At 42.3% G+C, this 18,569-nt stretch overlaps 1 protein-coding gene across 3 annotated transcripts in view; it reads left to right on the forward strand.

The window, feature by feature from the left end:
- The window catches only part of ESYT2 (extended synaptotagmin 2), a 769,824-nt gene that overhangs the window by 245,507 nt on the left and 505,748 nt on the right, over positions 1-18,569 (forward strand). For all 3 annotated transcript variants that reach the window (XM_085631951.1, XM_085631950.1, XM_085631949.1), the window contains exons 5-6: positions 2,617-2,689; positions 12,691-12,780. In XM_085631951.1, coding sequence (XP_085488077.1) covers positions 2,617-2,689; positions 12,691-12,780 — 163 coding nt within the window. The remainder of the gene's footprint in view (positions 1-2,616; positions 2,690-12,690; positions 12,781-18,569) is intronic.

An 18,569-nucleotide genomic window follows, 5' to 3' on the forward strand; every position in this document is an offset into this window, starting at 1 on the left:
GTTACAGTGTCAAAAATACATTCCGAACCTCCCACAAACTTTTCAAGTAAACTCAAAATCGAAGAAAGAATTGATTCCAAAGAGGACAAAGAATTAGAAATTAGCCTCCCATTAATATTTGGAGAGCCCTCAGCTAAATTGTTCAACACTGGACCTGAACAAGATGTAAAGTTTAATTGTGAAAGGGAAAAATCTAGTTTATTAGAAGGTGTGCTTCTTAGAGGACCGGTACTCGAAATAGTTATTGCTTCCTCTAAAGGCACACCTTTAGGGTTCCCATGTAACGATCCCACCCGCGCCCTATGTGCTGTTAAATCAATGTCAGGCAGTGTAAAATCATTCCCTACTACAGGGGATTTAACTAACGCGGCTGACAAAAGATCAGTATTCACTAAAACTTTAGGAACATCCATTAGTGCAACTTGCGAGGGGACAATTTTATCAGATTTTGAGGACATATTACCCGAAGATTCAAGGGGAGCATTCTGTTTCAGATGTACATTGTTTGACGCCGAAGGCGAGTCCCTTAGTACTTCGGGACTAACTAAAATAGGCAAAGATTGACTAGCAACCAAGCTTAAACTAGAGGAAACATCAATGACCCCATTAGCAGGCACCGAATCGTTAAACCCTGGGATTTCATTCGGGGGCTGCAGATCAGTGGGTTTCTCTTTCCCTTTGTCCCATAAATTGAAAAGCTGACATTGACCTTTCAATTGCATGGAAGATGCAATTTTGTTCCGAAGGGGGTTAGATTTGGTTTTAGACCCAGATCTCCCTACAATCACTCGCCCAGAGCGAAGTTTTTTAGCCGTCATGAGACTGTATTAGAAGGGGAGTAAGAATCAATTAATAACAATTGTAGTATGAGAAACCTAAAAATCCAAAAATACAATAAAATCTATAAAAGCAGTGTTACACAGATTTAATACCGGAGAACCAAGGGAAGGGGCCCAGCCCAGCCTTCTTCAGCCTCTGACGGCCTCAGACGGTCCCGCCCTTGTCCCGGGCTTCTCCCGGCGCGCTCCCGCGCGCGCCCGCGTTGCGGTGTCACAAGGGAGGGTTATATCCGCGCTGAGGCGGGGGAGGAGCCAGCAGGGAGAGCGGGTCAGCTGCTGGTGATGCCGAGGGTCAGGCGCTCCTGGGACTTGAAGTCCTCGCCTGACCACGCTCGCAGCCCTGCCCACACCACCGCCACAGAGGCTCTATCTGAAGTAATACCTCGCAGTCACAGCGCACTTCCAGCAGCGCTAAACAGAGAACCAGAGGCGAAGCGGGACCCGCGAAGCGGGCTCCGCGAGAAGTTGATTAAAGGAAGAGCAGCTCCAGCGTGCTCGCAGTCCAAAGCTCCCTCTTCAGTCCACACAGGTGACAGGTGAGAAAACCAACAGTGAAACTGACGTGCTGGTTTTAGCCGCGCTGAGGCGGGGGAGGAGCCAGCAGGGAGAGCGGGTCAGCTGCTGGTGATGCCGAGGGTCAGGCGCTCCTGGGACTTGAAGTCCTCGCCTGACCACGCTCGCAGCCCTGCCCACACCACCGCCACAGAGGCTCTATCTGAAGTAATACCTCGCAGTCACAGCGCACTTCCAGCAGCGCTAAACAGAGAACCAGAGGCGAAGCGGGACCCGCGAAGCGGGTTCCGCGAGAAGTTGATTAAAGGAAGAGCAGCTCCAGCGTGCTCGCAGTCCAAAGCTCCCTCTTCAGTCCACACAGGTGACAGGGGAGTAGCTTCACGGGGGTTGTTTGGGGGGGGGGGGGTGTTACACCCCCCTAATAAATGTATTTTCTGCTAAATAGTTGAGTACAGGTGATTTCAGCCAGGTATGGTGAGGTGTCTGTCGAATTTCAACTGCAATTTTTTGCCTACACACAGACAAAAACGCACACGCACTTTTCCCTCTCTGACCTGAAAGTCTCAAACAATGTTGGTTATTTTACAAAATAATGTCTTCTCTCACTTAGTTACCCCTACCAACCCGCATCTGTCTCCCTTTCCATTGCCCCTTTAGCCCCTCTCATGCCCCCTGCTTGTTGTATAATGCATTTTAACATTATATGCCAGCGCCATTGTTGGGAAAGTATGAAGCTCAAACCCCTCCCCTTACCCCCCCCCCCCCAAATCTTTCTGACCAAGATACGCCCCTGTTTGTGATATGTTATGATCACATCTCTGGAACCCATTGTAGTTCTGTAATACCTACACCAATGTTCTGGTCACACTTTTCGCTACTCAGTTATCTATCACCATCACTTTTAAAACACGTTTTAAAGAGTTTAACATTAAATACTTTCTTAAACATGGATAATTGAACTTCTGTGTCAGTATGTTATTGCTCAAGAGGACATTGAATTTCTTCAACATAAGATTACAGTGCAGATGTTGAAATGTAACGTGGAATAAATAACATTTACTAATTCTTGGGTTTTTTTTGGTTTGTGGTTTAAATTTTTTTTAAGTGAGTAGAATTTTCATTTGAGATGAAATAGTTGCAATAATGTGATATAATTAAATAATCATGTAAGATAACCATTAGGAGTATTGCCACAAATATACAAGATACATTTTATTTTCTTATGGCTGCTATTGTCTCACAGATTTTTCTCTTTCTTGTTTAGCTTTGTAGGTAACTGTGAAATTGATTTGGAAATCAAGAGATACTTTTGTCGAGCCGGTGTGAAGAGTATTCAGGTAAAACATATGTGCCAAGTCAGTGCCTTATGGATAATTAATTATGTTTTTCTTTTAAATTGGCCACAGTTCTGCAACCAAGAGCAAAATTGCATATCGCTGTGTGTTTGTTTTTCTATTTGATCGTGTTTAAGCACTCAGATTGAAATTTCATAAGGGTGTGTAGTGCATAGAGCAAGTAAGTGCCTTTGTAGTAGTTTGGGCACAAATTGCAGTTTTCCCAAAAGCTGGGGTCCGGTGCCTGTTCTGCTGCACTGTATTTTGCCTTACATTAATTTGTCATGGTTTTCTTGGCTCCCAGCCCAAATAGGTCAATTGTGGAAGCTCTATAGGAGCCCCCATCGCAGTACAGGGGAAGCTATCCTTAATATGAGTCGTACCCTAATGAATCCTGGATTTACACCACGATTTACACAGAGGCTTTCTGGTAGAATTTGGGTTATTAGGTGGGAGTTATGGACGCCCCAATCAAATAATAAACACAATCCCTGTCACTGTGAACCACAAAAGTCTCAAAATAAACCTGTGCTTAACCCTCGGGTAGCTTGGCTCAAAATCCGTCATGCTATCTCAGAGGCAATGTGTAGAGTATTTATGCAGCACTCAAACAGCAATAAAGTGTAAAGACAACACAGTAAAAATCCCGAATAATGTTTATTTATTTAGAAAGTTTTATATGGTGCGAACATGACTCTTGCAGGTATCAGAGCTCTTTACAATAATCAAGGCAACAGCTATAAAATAACCACAACAACGAGGGATTGGGTACGGGAGAATTTCCTAGAGAGAAAACAGGTTCCAGGCAGGCAACAACCTGTAGAACAGCATACAAAAAGAGCCTGGGAGTAATAAGCATGCATGCAGGCTACTTGATAAATCATGTCCTGGAGTAAAGTTAATGCGTTCTACAGCATACGTTTGTTCATCAGCATCCTTCTAACTTCTTTCTTGAATGAAGCAGTTGAGGAATTAATTTTGATTTCTGGGGGAAGGGCGTTCCAGATTCTCGGGCCATGCCGAGAAGGCTCAGTTATAAGTTTTCTTCTCATAAAATTTCAGTGGTTTCAGCAGAAGGAAGGTAGTACCTCTAGATACTCTGCCGCCACCAGATAGCACTCGTTTTTGTGAAAGGTATCATGGAGTGTTGAAGTGGAGGGCTTCATGGGTCATGCAGGCAATTTTCAAATAATCCTTGCCTCATAAGGAAGCCAGTTAAGAGATTTCAGGTCAGGAGTGATGTGATTGTTTTTCTTTGAACCTGTAATAAGCCTAGCAGTAGAGTTCAGAGAGGCCCTTAGTGGCACCAGCTTAGCTCTGGGTAGGCCACATAGGTAGAAAAATAGAGTACATTTTATTAAATTAAATGAAATGACATGGAAATGATATAAATCCAGACAGTACAACCAAATAAATGACTTTGTAAAGTTGTGGGTGAAAATCGCCCCACAAAGCACCACTCTGGGTTATCTGGTGGCGCTAGACTGGGGTGTAGCCATGAGTTCATGCTGACTACGATGGAGGATGGGTCGGATACAGGGACCTGGTTAATCCCACTGAAGAGTTACCTTATCACGACCATGCGAGGGGTCGCAAGGACGTCGTCAGTTCGAGGAGCAGGTCGGTGTTGCAGACGGTTGCTGTTTTAGTTGAAGAGATTCACGTTGCTGGAGATTCACATTGCTGGAGATTCACATTGATGGTTGTCGCGGGCTGTCTGTGTCGGCACGTGGAGAAGGTCTCTCTGGAACCTCGCATTAGCAGTGGTTTTTCAGAGGTAAAAGTCCACATTGTGTTCGCAAGGAGCCCAAACTTCTGTCTTTTTCACCTGTAGTTCGGGAGGAGTACCCGCCAATGCCAGGCAAGGGTCCAAGGTCTGGGGGCACCTCTTCGGAATCAGGACTCACTTCAGCAGAGCCCAGGAGCTGGGCTCAGGCAGGTCCTTGTGGTGCTGGGCAGTGCAGGGTGGCCTCTGGAAGCTTAGTGTGCACCTGTAGTTAAAACAGGAGGTGAGCTAACTTGGAGTCACTTCGGGAGAGCCTGGGGCAAGTAAAGCAAGTCCACTCTTCCTTCTGCAGACAGTAGGACAGTCTTTCTTCTGAATCTTCTGCAGATCCAGTAGTGTTTTAATGAGACGTCCTAGAAGTGCCACTTTAGACTTCATGCCAGCCTATGGGTGGCGGGTGCCCCCTTTGTCGAAGCTTCCCTATTTCCTGAGTTTGGCTCCAAAATGTCTAGGGTGACAAAGGGTTGGTAGGTCTAAGTGTGAGCTGCATTTGTCAGTGGCAGGGTAGACAGCCATTAGAAGTCAGGAAAGGGATGGTCAATCCTTGAGCTACCCTTTGAAGCTCCGAAAGGCTGAGTACAACCCCCTGGACATCCTGTTTAGGAGAGCAACACCCTGCCCCACACCCAAGTACCATTTGCCCCCATATCTGGAAGGGATACACAAAACACCACAGGAGAACCATTCACAGTCCTGTGACCCTGGACACTGACAGAAAGACTCATTTGGTTTAGGCAGACAAAATGCCAACTTTCTAAAAATGGCATTTTCAGAATAGTAACTTTATCATTAAAGAGGATTTTAAATTATGATTTATTTGAGTGGAAGCATCAGTTCTCTATCTGGTGTAAAACGTATGTCATCACTTAATAAGTATAATACGGTAACCCAGTGAAAACGATGTTGGGAGTTTTTCACTCTCAGGACATGTAAAACTTGAATACGCATGTCCTCCTTTTCAAAATACCATGCACTCTGCCGTAGGTGTGGTTATGGCTTACTTTATAGGAAACCTCTAAGTATTAAAAAAGAAAGTTTAGTCCTAGCAACAGATTTATTTTGTCAGGTCCAAATGGTGATTTAAAACTGCACTAGTAGCTGCAATTCCAGGCCTTAGACATGTTTTACAGTGCTACTTTAGTAGGTGCCACAGGGAGTGTTTCAGCGCCTTAGTAGCATTTAATTTTACAGGCCCTGCATACATATGCTAGGGAATTCTACATAAATTAAATGTGCCAATCAGGTGTAGGCCAATTTTACCATGTGTTAGGTAGAGAGCACAATCACTTTAACACTGGTTAACAGGGGTGTAGTCCACAGAGTAATAATGCCAATAAAAATGAATTCAGCAAAAACCGGGGGTGATGGCAAAAGGTGTGGGGCAATACCTCGGCAAGGATTTCAGGTCTAAAACCTTTTTTTAATACTCTCGGGTTATCTCTGCGTCTCTTTTTGGTTAATACACAGGCCTCATTCTTTGGTGACTGCATTAAATTCCTGAATTAGGCCTCTAACCAGTGTGAGTTTACAATTTAGAGTTAGGAATGCTTTTCCGTAGACAATGTGTTTTTGGTTTGCTAATACGTTTTGCGCCGTTTGACAACTATTCATGAAACTTTCCCTCCAAAAAAGAAAATTCCTTTCTGAAAAGTATCAGGGTAATCTGTCAAATGGGGGCTGAGAAAAAAGGAGGAACAAAAAAGCATATTTCTCCATGCATTTTCCATAAACTTCTTTAGTTAGTGCTACCGCAAAGAATGCTGAATGGAATTACACCAAATTTGGCAGGAAGCTAAATCTTGGTGCGCAGATTGTGCTTTTTGTGATTTGATGTCAATCTGTTTCGTAGTATTTGAGAAACGAAGGCTCAAAAATAATTGTAATGCTGGCCAGTGGGTTCGATGGACTTTTGCAAGAGTTCCTTGCACAGAATTTTAAAAAATAGAGCCTTTTGATTGGCCGAACAAGCTTTTTCCCTTGGGCCAATTCGCTCCCACGTGAGTCTGCAGCAATCTGATTGGCTGCCAGCAACATGAGAAATATGTTCCTGGAAGCCATTACAGGCCTCAATAAAGAAATATTTAAGCAAACAAAGGGGACCGCAATGGGATTTATTCTCACCAAATTACACCAACCTATCGGTGGACTGGTGGGAACAGCAAATAGGACGGGCACCAGAGAACTATAAATTCACAGAAAAGATCATAATGTGGTAACACTTTTTAAAGATCTGTTTCTAATATGGGATGGCACCAATGAAGAATTCGCAGAATATAATGAGAAGCTTAACAACAACGAAGCAAAGTTGAAACTAACATATGAAATCAGCAAAACAAGGGTGACCTTTCTTGACCCAGATCTTTGTATATAACAACATGCTGCAAACAGCACTACATAGAAAAGAAAATGCAACAAATGCAGTGTTACATGTGGAAAGGTTTCCATCACAAAAATCTAAAATGGAGTATCCTGTTCGGGGAATTTCCCAGAATAAGAAGGAATTGTTCACTTGACAGTAAATTTGAGATACACACCCAGAAAACAAGTGAACGTTTTGTGAATCTGAAAACCCCCCAGAGGATAATTCAAGCAGGTCTCCAAAGAGCCAAAGCAAATGAGAGAACACACATTTTGCACGGTACAAAAAAAACCAAAAATCAACCAGAAAAGGAAATCAGACTAATAACAAAATACTCAGCAGAAACCAGAGAATTGTATTACATCCTTAAAAAACCCATTGTGGTTTACTTAAACCAGTGCTTAATTTGTAAAATATTAAGTGCCAGGGCTCTGACAAGGAGGCCACTGCAGCTTGCACCACCCATTGCCCTTGTCATTGCTGCCAAAACAACTACAAAGCATCTCTCTCACATGTAATTGTAACAGTTCAGATTATTCCAGGTCCCCAAAGCTAAAGGAATGGATTGGGAGGTAGGTATTAGCATTTAAATGGATATTGTATTCCTAAAAAACCCTTGTTCTGCTCATCTCTAAATTAGATGAGCAGTGCCACCATCTGGTAGACTATTCTAAGTTTAGTGTTGACAATCAGGTGCCTGTGCTGAGCACCAGAAACCAATAAAGTACGGGTGCTGAGCACCAGTAAGCACCGGCTCAAATTAAGCACTGACTTAAACTGGATCCAATTGCGGCAGAAATATTAGGTGTTCATCCCAAAATCCCCTACAGAGGAGCTAGAAACTTAAGACAAACTGGTATACATCCACTTCAGGACAAACAACATGAAGACATGGATCAAATCTCCAGGTTTCTGGAAATGTAATCAGTGTAAGGCGTGCAAAATAGCAGTAAACAAAAAAAAAAGTTGCCCTAGATAATGGAACAACTTGGAAAATCAAGGAGCACATTAACTGTAAGAACAAATATGTAGTGTATGTAATGGGATGGCCCTGCATATTAAAGAATGTTGGGAGTACAACCTGTGAAGTTCAAAAAACACGAATTCTAGAACATGTACGAGCAACCAACAACAAAGATTGTAGCAATGCTGTTAGTAAACATATGGAGGTGAAAAATAACAGCAATAGGGAAGAGCTACACTTTAATGCAATTGAGCAAATATGGCCATCAAAAAGAGGGAGCAGCAGGGAGAAACTGCGTCACCAAAGAGAATCCAGATATATATTATAATTACGAACACCAAATGGTTTAAATCAAGACAAGGAGCTCTATGTACATCTATGAATTCTTCCAAACAAATACAGTCTCTTAAAAAAGCAAGCAAGAAAAAACATTACTCAAGAGATGCATAAAAAATCAAAAAAGAAAGAAAAATAAGTAACAGGAATAAAGCAAGAGAGGAAAATAACATGGAAATAAATCGCCAGGGTAGCAACAACAATGAATTGTGAAATTAACGAGGTTAAAATCAGAGGTTCAGTCACATGTGGCATCAAGTAAAAACCAAATATTATGGCCCTTTGTAACAACTTAGAAGAGTTCAAAAAGAAAAATGGGCTTAAAAATAGATTTAGATTAAATTGAACAAGTTTAAGTGAACCTACTGGAGGGTAGGAAAAACAAAAAAGGAAAAAAACAGCAGGAACACCAGGAAAGGTTCAAATCATATTAATGGAAATCTACAGCAGGCCTCCAGACAGGCCCTATCATAAAATAAAAGGAAGAAAATTAACAATCTCAAGAGTCAAGACTCAGATGGAGAGATGCAACATCAACAAATCAAAAGACCTATCTAGTTGAACTAAAACATTTACAATAAAAATAGATAAAAATAGATATAATCAGTAACTTGATTCTGCCCACTGGAGGGCAGGAAACATAATAATTATATAACAAATCAGGTTTCAGCCCATAAGAGGGCAAATAGTTGTGGAAAGGTGAGGTCACAAATGGGGACATGGTCTTCACATGAACATTGAAAATGCACACCGATTCAAAGATCTGAAATGACATCATTGATTGACTGTGCATGGCGAGGGCTCAAGTGATAGTTACTTTAGTGCACAAGTTATAGTTACTGAAGATAACTATAGCTGGCGAATTGTTCTGATATAGGTGTTTTTACCTGCGCCAAAATGCACATGGGTTGAAAGGCCCGGAAAGGTGGGAAATACACAGGAATCATAAGCACGGAATTCTGAGGTTAACTATTTTTCAGGATATTATTTTTAATCCTGTTCCTCATATATACTAATCTTTGTGATATCAGCACTTTCTGGTGTATGAATGCCAGTGTAATATGCTACATATTTAATAATGAGGATCTTCCTGCCTGGCCACAATGCTCCTTGGCAGTGCCTTTGCTCCTTGTGAGCTAACCCCATAGAGCTTTAGTAAGCTTTCCTAGTTACACTCTTGAGTCACATGTCTGCCACTTTGTTGCTGGCCCCTGATACCTATCGTGGTGATTATTTAACTTGGCTTTCATATCCCCTTCAGGTTGACTGTGTAGATCAGTGGTGTTTTCTGCTTATGCAGCTGTGGAGACAGTAAGTTGCTCTCCTCAAGATAGTGTGGTCCAAACTTCTCCCAATGGAACAATAACCAGTATGTACTCCTTTGTATTTTTCTGCCAGACCGTTCTTCTCTAGCTCCTCTCTTAATTCTTACTTTGTCCATTCTTTTTTCTGTTACGTCTGCCCTACCTCCGTCTCGTTTCCTTCTCTTCATTCCCCTTTCACATAGGGCAACATAACTTCCTATCATTCTTACTCTGTCCTCTCCCTCCCCCTACTTCTCATTCTGTCATTTCACCCTGTCCTAGTCGCCTACTTCCTCTATCCCCTCATCCTTGAATCCGTCACCCTCTACATGTCTAACACACCGTCCATCTATTGATTTTACCCCACCACCTTTCACCAATGCCAAATAGACTTTTCTTATCATCAGTAGACATCTACAGGAGAATCCTTATCTACAACAAACCATTCTTAATTACTGCCTAGCTCTTTATTGCCTTCACTAAACCCATATCCCTATCCAATGATTGTTTACAGTGTACCCCCTTAAACGTGTCTGCCGACTGGTCTCTACTTAATCCTTCCGCTTTCCTCAGTTCTCTTCTGCCCATCGTTATCCTGGCAAAAACCTCCTCCAACTCCTTGACCAACCGGACAAGCTTTGGTCTTCCCCTTGCCCATGGACTCTGTGGTTACACTGGTCTAGGAAACCATTGTAACTACAGCTGTTGGCAGAAGAGTCAACAGATAGCCTCCTAAACACCTTCTCAGCATGAAAGACTTACCTAAACCGACTTTATCCATCTTTGCTGCTTCTGCAGAAAGAGACACTTCCAATCTCACTCCTTTGGTGGCAGTACCAGTCAGAGCAATCACCAGAGCTTAAAGCCACCTTTCCCGCATCATGATCAACGCAGGATTCTTAAGTACAATTTGTGCTGATTACCACAATATTCTGGGTTTTGCAGATAGGCATGGGAAAAAAACGTGCAGTGTATGCGTGATCCCCCATTTTGATGTGCAGAATTCCATGTCAGGACAGAATACCTTATCCTGCAATATTGGTATTTACCATATCATATGCGGTATTACGTCTCAAAAAATGGGCCATTTGGAATGAACCCCCTAATAGAGGTTCCTTCCAGAACGTTCAAGTAACAAAATTGGACAATAGTTGCCCGGATTACCAGGATCTAAAGAAGAGAGGGTTAGAATAGCTGCTTTAATGTCTAATGGAGAATGAAGAGAGATTAGCAGCATTAAGGGCTCTTCTTAGGTAATTTACACCCGAAGTTAACAATATTATGTGGGTCTGTAATTTTGGGTAATTGCCACTTCGAAATTACAAGAAGAACTCTGCACCCCAAGAATTGGATGACATTTGGTATAACAGCTTACTGTAGTAATTCCCCATTTTCCTTTGCCTTACCACAGATGGTAAAATGTCCAGGGAAAGAACTGAGGAGCGCGGTAATTCTGTAGCAGTTGTAATTCCAGTGTCCATTTCAGTCTTAATCTGGAATTTCTCTAAAGTTAGAATGGAGGTCTAAGGACCTGATTACGAGTTGAGGCATTATTTATTGCCCCTGATTAATAACAGTACCACTGGGTACGTTATTTATCGGGTGCGATAAATAACTCCTATTATGACTATATGGGGAAGAACATGAGGATTTTGGTGTTTAACATACCAAAATCAGACTGATATCGTAAATAATGTATGTTTTCGCCTGTTAAATTTCAGTAAGTTTGACCAGTCAAAATTTACCGAATGTTGGGTTATTTAACGCATCTGGTAATTCAGTCGTGTATGTAAACAGGGTTTCTGCATGGTACGGAATTTATCGAGCCACTCATAATTAGGTCCTAGGAAGAAACTTGGTCAAAAAGAGATTTACCCCAGATACAGAATTAATACACTAAAGCAAATTTTCAACTGAAATTTACCAATTATAAGGTTTACCACAGAGCAGAAAGATACTGCGTGACTGGAAAAACATTTAAAACCCACAGAATCAATCGAAGGAAACCCCCTCATGTTTAATATTAAGCAGTGGCATGGCATGGCATACTTTTGCCCATTTAACTCTTTCAATACCCTGCTCCTCCTCCTGATCTCTGCGGAGGATAAAAGGGAAGAGGTGTGAAGGTAGTGATTGAAATGGAGAAAATTCCAGACGGAAATAAGGCAAAATAGTTAAAGGAGGAAGGATGTTTACAGCATCTTTTTTTGACGTTTAGCGGTGTCCTAGTGAATGACAGAAACGCTGGAAGATAAGATTAAGTATTTGAGATCTTTTGATGCAAACTTTTTTTAATTTTTTTTTTTTATGTTCATAGTGAATGTACATGCCTGTCAACATGATAATGTGATCGCACAAATGTATGATTGCTGAATTTCGGAGAATAAACCTAGTGCAGTATTGTGTAACCATAGCAGTTTCCTTTTTTTGTATGTCTACTGATTCATTACGTTGTCTTCTCATTCATTGTTTTGTCCTCTCATTTATGTCCCATTTTCTCGCCTTCATTGATTGTCTTGTTCTCTCATTCATTGCCTTGGCCGCTCATCCTCAGCTTGTCCTCCGATTCATTATCATTGTTTGTCTGGTCTCTTTTCTTGTCTTGCCCATACATATACTGTATTGTTCTTTCTTTCGTCTTGCCCTTCCATGTGCTCTCATTGCTTGTCTTATCTGTGCCTTAATAGTCTTTATCTACACATTGATTGTCTTGTCCTTGCATTAGTTGTCTTTTACTCTTGTCATGTGCCTCGTTCACTGACTTAACCTCTTATTCATTGACTGGTCCGCTCATTTATTTTCTTTCCCTCTCTTTCACTGCCCTGCCCTCTCTCTCTCTGTCCTGCCCTGCCCTCTCTCTCTCTCTCTCTGTCCTGCCCTCTCTCTCTCTCTCTGTCCTGCCCTCTCTCTCTCACTGTCCTGCCCTCTCTCTCTTTTACTATCCTGCCCTCTCTCTCACTGTTCTGCCCTCTCTTTCACTGCCCTGCCCTCTCTTTCACTGCCCTGCCCTCTCTTTCATTGCCTTTCCTCTCTTTCACTGCCCTGCCCTCTCTCTCATTGTTCTGCCCTCTCTTTCACTGCCCTGCCCTCACTTTCACTGCCCTGCCCTCTCTTTCACTGCCCTGCCCTCTCTCATTGCCGTATCCCCTCTTTCGTTGCCTTGACCTCTCTTCCATTGACTTGTCCTCATATTTGTTGTCTTGTCCTCATATTTGTTTCTTGTCCTCTCACTCTTGTCATTCGCTCCTATTTCAGCTTCACGGGACAATGAGGGTCATTCTGGAGCCGCTCATCGGTGACATGCCCCTGATTGGATCCCTGTCGCTCTTCTTCCTCAGGAAGCCGGTAAGTGCGCTCCAAAGACCTGCTTTTACAACCCACCGAGCACTGGACTTCATTACAGAACCCCCCTGAGCATGGGATTGCTGCTGCGTTCATATTATATTTGTTTTAAGTTATTAAAAGAAGCCTCAGCAGATGCCAAGTTTAATTAGAAAAGACAATGATTAAAACAGCTCCAGATTCCACATCTAAAAAGAGCGGGGATTTCCCAAGCATCGAAAGCGAGTGGAATTCCAGGCAGTTTGGACTGGGAGCAAAAATGCATTAAATGTTCCCCTTTATTGTGGCAACGCAGGCGAGGACCCGGTTGTTGGCAACATGCATTGCAATTTGTTCTTTTCATATTTTTCCAACATAGCGCCGTTGGCAGTAACTGGGCTGCCAGTAGCTTTGCTCGTGGAGATGACTTTATAAGGCAATGTTAACTAAACTTGCATCCTAGTAATTAAGTTGACTGTTATTAATCTAAACTCGTTAATGTATTTTCTTCTTCAGTTTCTCGGCCTGCTGGCCCACGTTGTATCTATCTCTTTGATTCAGACACATTATGTTCATTTGTGCAGTGCCAATACTCATGCTGCCAAACTGGTTGAAAACAAAAAGAAAAACACAAGTTTTCCTTGTTAATAGGTGTACATCCACTTTCAGTGAGTCTAGCAGTCCTGTTGAAATGGGCCTGATCAGAAAAATACAGGTTCACATAGTGTGTTAGATGCCAAAGTACTGGTAAAGTGTGCAGACAACCAGAAGGCCATGAACTACACATCCTGAGTCAATGAATGAATATGTGGGATTTGACGATTGTAGAGTGACCTTTTGATGATGGAAAAGCCTTCATTGTACCAGTTGTTTCACTTTAATACATTTAGAGTTAGGGCTGCACAGTGGATTGTTTTTCTGGGTGGGAGACCCTGCAGGAGTAGGCGAACACCCACACAAATGTGTTTCTGTGAATTCAGATACCGACTACGTGTACTTTTTTAACCGAGGATGTTTTTGAGGACTGCTCCTGTGAATGCTTTTTCGTAGGGTACGAAAGAGAATAACCCTCCCCCCCCCTCCCTCCCTCCCTTTATTTATTGGTGTTGTAGACGTAACATTTTCTGCCAGTGGAAAAAAAACAAATGTTAAGCGGCCTGATTGTCAGTTTCTCATGATTTGTAATAAGAATTTCCAGCTTCTTTGTTAATCTACATTAAGACATTTTATGAATTGAAATAGGACTGAAAACATGCAGTGGTTTCAGGTTTGTAGTAGCGCTCCTGTTTCTTAAGTTGATGAAAGCCAGAAATATATTCCAAACTTAAGAGATAAGGCTACAGCAGTAGGTTTTGCAGAACCTTTGGGTAGGCAGACCGACCTAGACTGCCATGCAGTACATGGAGCATGGAGCATAGGAGTTTCATTTGGAAGAGGATGGCCTCTGCAACAGGAGGCCAGGCACAGGATCGAATGGAGTTCTTCAGTTGAATACAGTATCGCTCATTGTACGTGGACCTGCACAATCCTCAGGGAACTGGAAGATTCCAGTAGTCAGGAGACTTGATAGTGAGATGGAATCCATTGCATCTTCCCAGGAAAGCAGATGCATGCATCTGTTTCTGGAATTTGTTCTGGGTCGATGATATAAAGCTGGAATCAGTTTTATGTGACAAGTGGGGAGAGGATGCATCCTAACGGCTAGAACGGTGGTCCTGGAAGCGGGGTAACCGGGTTCATTTCTTGACAACAACGCTCAACATCCTGAGATTCTGAGCAAATCACTTAATCTCCCCGTGCCTAACAAAAATGAATGTGTCCTCATGTAACGAAACTGGTTCTCATGTAAAGCGCTCTGATACCCGATGTCTCGGGTGTAGTTTGCGCAATATAAAACTCTAAAAAAAAAAATATATATATTTTTTTTAAAGAGGGTAGCATGAGGACCTTTCTTGATGGGGCGTATCTGATGAAAATAAGTAGAATGTTAGAGAGGCAAACACTTTCCTCCTTTGTGCAGCCCCATATGGTGTAATCTTCAGTCTACTAAATTGATTATTACATGTTTACAGAAGAGACAACTCCACATCTTTGTTGCAAAAGAATCCACATCTTCAGCAAGCATCCCAACAAGTGCGTTACAAACACACATGTGGCTGAGAATCAGCAGCCTTGTATTAAGTGTGTCCGAGTCGGATGTTTTCTACAACAGTGTCAAAGTAGGGACAGCCTTACTTGGCCTCCTGAATCATCCATCAAAAATGTCTCAAATGTAAAGGTTTACTTCAACACCAGGCTTCTCAGAGCACTGCAAGTAGTTTCTGTCACAAAACAAACTAGACACGGCCTACTCTGAATAGCAAATGTTACTGACCATCACTCCATTCTTCCCTATTGGCTCCTAGAAAAGAACACATCAAAGTCACTACTACCTCCAGTGGTGCAGCTTCCTTTACATAGGAATGAATTTGAAAATAATCAATAACTGTAGGTAGTTTAAAATCAAGCCACAAGAATGATCTTCAAAGCATAAAAGTCAAACCACACTTCCTCCTTGTTGTAAGAGTTGTATTGACTTCTCCTCTGCAACTTAATGACTGTAATACTTCGATATTTCTCCAAGCATTTCCCAGTATAAGACCATTTTACCTGCAATCAAGAATCATCCTTTGCACGCGACTCAAAATTCAGTGAATCTTCAGCAAACAATCTTCGACGTGAAAAGGGAAGAGAGATAGGAAAGTCTTTTGGTTACCATGGTGCCAGGTTCCGGAACTCACCATGTCCGAAGACGCAATCGACTCTACTTAGGGTCCCCATTTCAGGTTACCCTTTATTTGACAGGTAGATGATTGCCTTAGATTTTAAGAGGATAGATTATGTTAAAAAATACTATGACAGCTAATATTATGACCTATTTCATTTTCTGTGACCATATCACGGACTATAAACCCGCCTTGTTGTTCCCTATTCATGTGACTCCTCTCCTCCAGCCTCCTAGCAGTATCTGGTTCCCCAGAGCCCCTTGTTAGCCTGTTGTATGTGCTCAAAAGCTGATTTCGCAGCATGTGGCACTTTTAAAAAATAAGGTATTCCCAACAGTTGAACGTGAGCTGTACATGCCCACAAAAATTAAAAATTGTGTAGATTGGCTTGCTTGATTAAGGATCGTTGTCCCTCATCCTCCTTCCATTGGAATTATTGTGCTGCAGTACTGCCGAAGAATGACTGATACTGCACAATCCAATTTTTCAGCAGTGCTTAATTTGTAAAAGAATGAGTGATGGGGCCCACAGCTCTGCTCAGAAGCCTGCGGCCAGCGCAATTAAATGTTTTGTGCCTACTATCAAGGCTACTTACTTTTGAATCCACTTAAGGCCTCTTTAATCCGCTACCAGATACTCCCTGCCTCATTATCTCAGTCTTGCAGGTTCCTGCTTTCTCCTGTTATGATGGGTGTTTCCCCTTTCTTTGTTTTCCCTCTCTTGCTTTTTGGTAAATGTCTGATGCAGAAAAATAAGTGCATTCAGCTTATAAGTAAACAAATTGCAATGCAAAACAACAGTTACAAGCAAAGGCGGTACACAAAAGTCTGGATGAAAGAATTTCATTACTTTTAAAAACAATCTAAACGTTTCAATGGTATCTTTAAGAATCTGGAATTAAAAATTACATAAAGACTATTGAGGTGAACCAGCTGATTAGCAGGCATTCTCGATCTACTACACTTGTTCACCTGGTCACTTGGAGGCGTCTTATGGAGCATATTAGAGGGAACAGGCAACCTAGCATTGGACAAAACTGAGTGCCAGTAGATGCAGGTGGTGGGTGATAGCACTAGGGTTTGGAGACCACAACATATTTTTAGGTCGAGCCTGAGCCAGCGCGCATGCACTGCTCTGCGAGGCTTTTTGTGTTTACTCCGTGTGGGTCTGACTCCTTTCACACATAGGATTGGCTTTTGCGTGTCTTTCAATAATGAAAGCATTCAAATGGCTAAAGGTGGGCGCATGTCCCACCTCTTTTTTAATGTTCACTCCCATGGCGTTTTGCTCTCAGGAGCGGCGCGCAGGGTGGCAGCTGCATTACTCGTGGGTCAGGTTTCTGTGCTTTCGCTTGTTAATGTTTTACGATAATGACCTCGGCACACGCTTAGAGAGCTTACATTTTCAAGCAAATGCTGTGTGTAAACAAACTTTCTTTTGTTGCACGGTGCCTCGTGCTAGAGCTGCCTGCCTACGCTCAAATTCTGAAAGAATCCTGGTTGAAGACACCTGCACGCAGCCCTCTCTTAATGACTTGGGCATCATTTAAAACTGGGTGTACAGGGAGTAGAGGCGACCAGCTACTTGAATATTACACAAAGACTGGCACTGACTGGAGCGACGGAGCCATGTTTTGTTTCCATACAATGACTGCTCAGCTGACAAGAACCACTGCCGCTTCCTCACTGCTCTCCTACTGCTGGTAACGCTCCAGACTGCTGAAGTGACCACTTCAGACTCACAAGCGGCTCCTCCATTTTCAAATTGTGTCCTTGGCGGAACTAGGTAAGTTTTTCTCCATTCCTGCACGGGCTCTAGCCTTGCCTTCCACAAAGGTGGTAATCTCACATAAAAAAAGCCATGTTTCCCGAAAGTTGATTCAGCTTTTATTCACAGTAAAAGCATGAAAGTCACATGCAGACTTATTTCATTCAAAATATGATTTACGCATCTCATATACGATGGAATATTTCAATGTTTGGTATACTGTTGAAATATGGTACGCACGCGTGTGTAGAACCCTTTCCCTGATTACACAATCATCAGGAGGGAAGCTATAAATTCAGCACAGAGCAACTAACTAACAGACGTTTTGTTGCTGCTCTGTAGAAACCCGAGCTGGTGTTTGCGTGCTATTTAGTTGTGCCCGAAAACAAAATATACTGCGTTCTGGGTGCCTTGCTGCTGCTTCTCAGCGCTACTGCCTCCTCTGGGAGAAGATCTGTAGACGCCGATCGGACAACTCCCCGCTTCTGCTGCTCTAATGACTGTCCCAAGTACGAGTCAGTAAAGAAATACGACGTAAGGAGAGCGTCTTACTAAATGCTGATCTACTTTATTTTATGATATTAAACGTGTTTTTTGTCCCAGTGTTCTCATCGTCCGTCTCTGTGGAGATGAAGGTCTCACGTGGGAGTTGAAGCATATTTTTCTTTTGTGATGTATACATTTTTTTTTTACTTTTTGCTGTTTTTACTATTTCTGAAATCAAAATATGGCTAATGCATACGTTGTCGCTGTTGAAGGTTGAACTTATTTGCGGCTAAAACCAGGTCATGGTTAAGTGGATTGTTGGGAAAATAGCGTGATTGTATTTCTCTAAAACATTTCTTTCTGGCGGTGTTATTTTTCGAGTTTATTTTTGCCGAGTTTACACTCGCAGAAACGCGCTTGGCCTCAGATTCACGTTAGTTGCGATTGTTTTCTATTGCTTAATTGATTGTGGTGTTTTGCAGTTGTATATTTCTAATTGCCTTTGGATACCGCTTCGTATCCCAGACGAGGTACCAAAGCCCATTATCGTGTTTGGTTGGAAGGAGTGTATTTGCAGTGAAAGTTATGTGGGAAGCGTTTTGGGGTCGTGCAAGAGTGACGCAAACGATGGTCTTAGCCTCTCTTATTTCCTTGAGTCTAATTTGGAGGGAAGAAGAGAGACATTTTTTCAATTCACGCCGTACGTGAATGGAAAAAATAGGCAGGTTGTTCAGAAATGAGCGTAACATGTTAGTTTTGTAATTTTAGTTAATTTATAGCACATTGTTGTTCAGA

Source organism: Triturus cristatus, chromosome 10, assembly GCF_964204655.1.
Source record: "Triturus cristatus chromosome 10, aTriCri1.1, whole genome shotgun sequence".
Taxonomy (NCBI): Eukaryota; Metazoa; Chordata; class Amphibia; order Caudata; family Salamandridae; genus Triturus; species Triturus cristatus.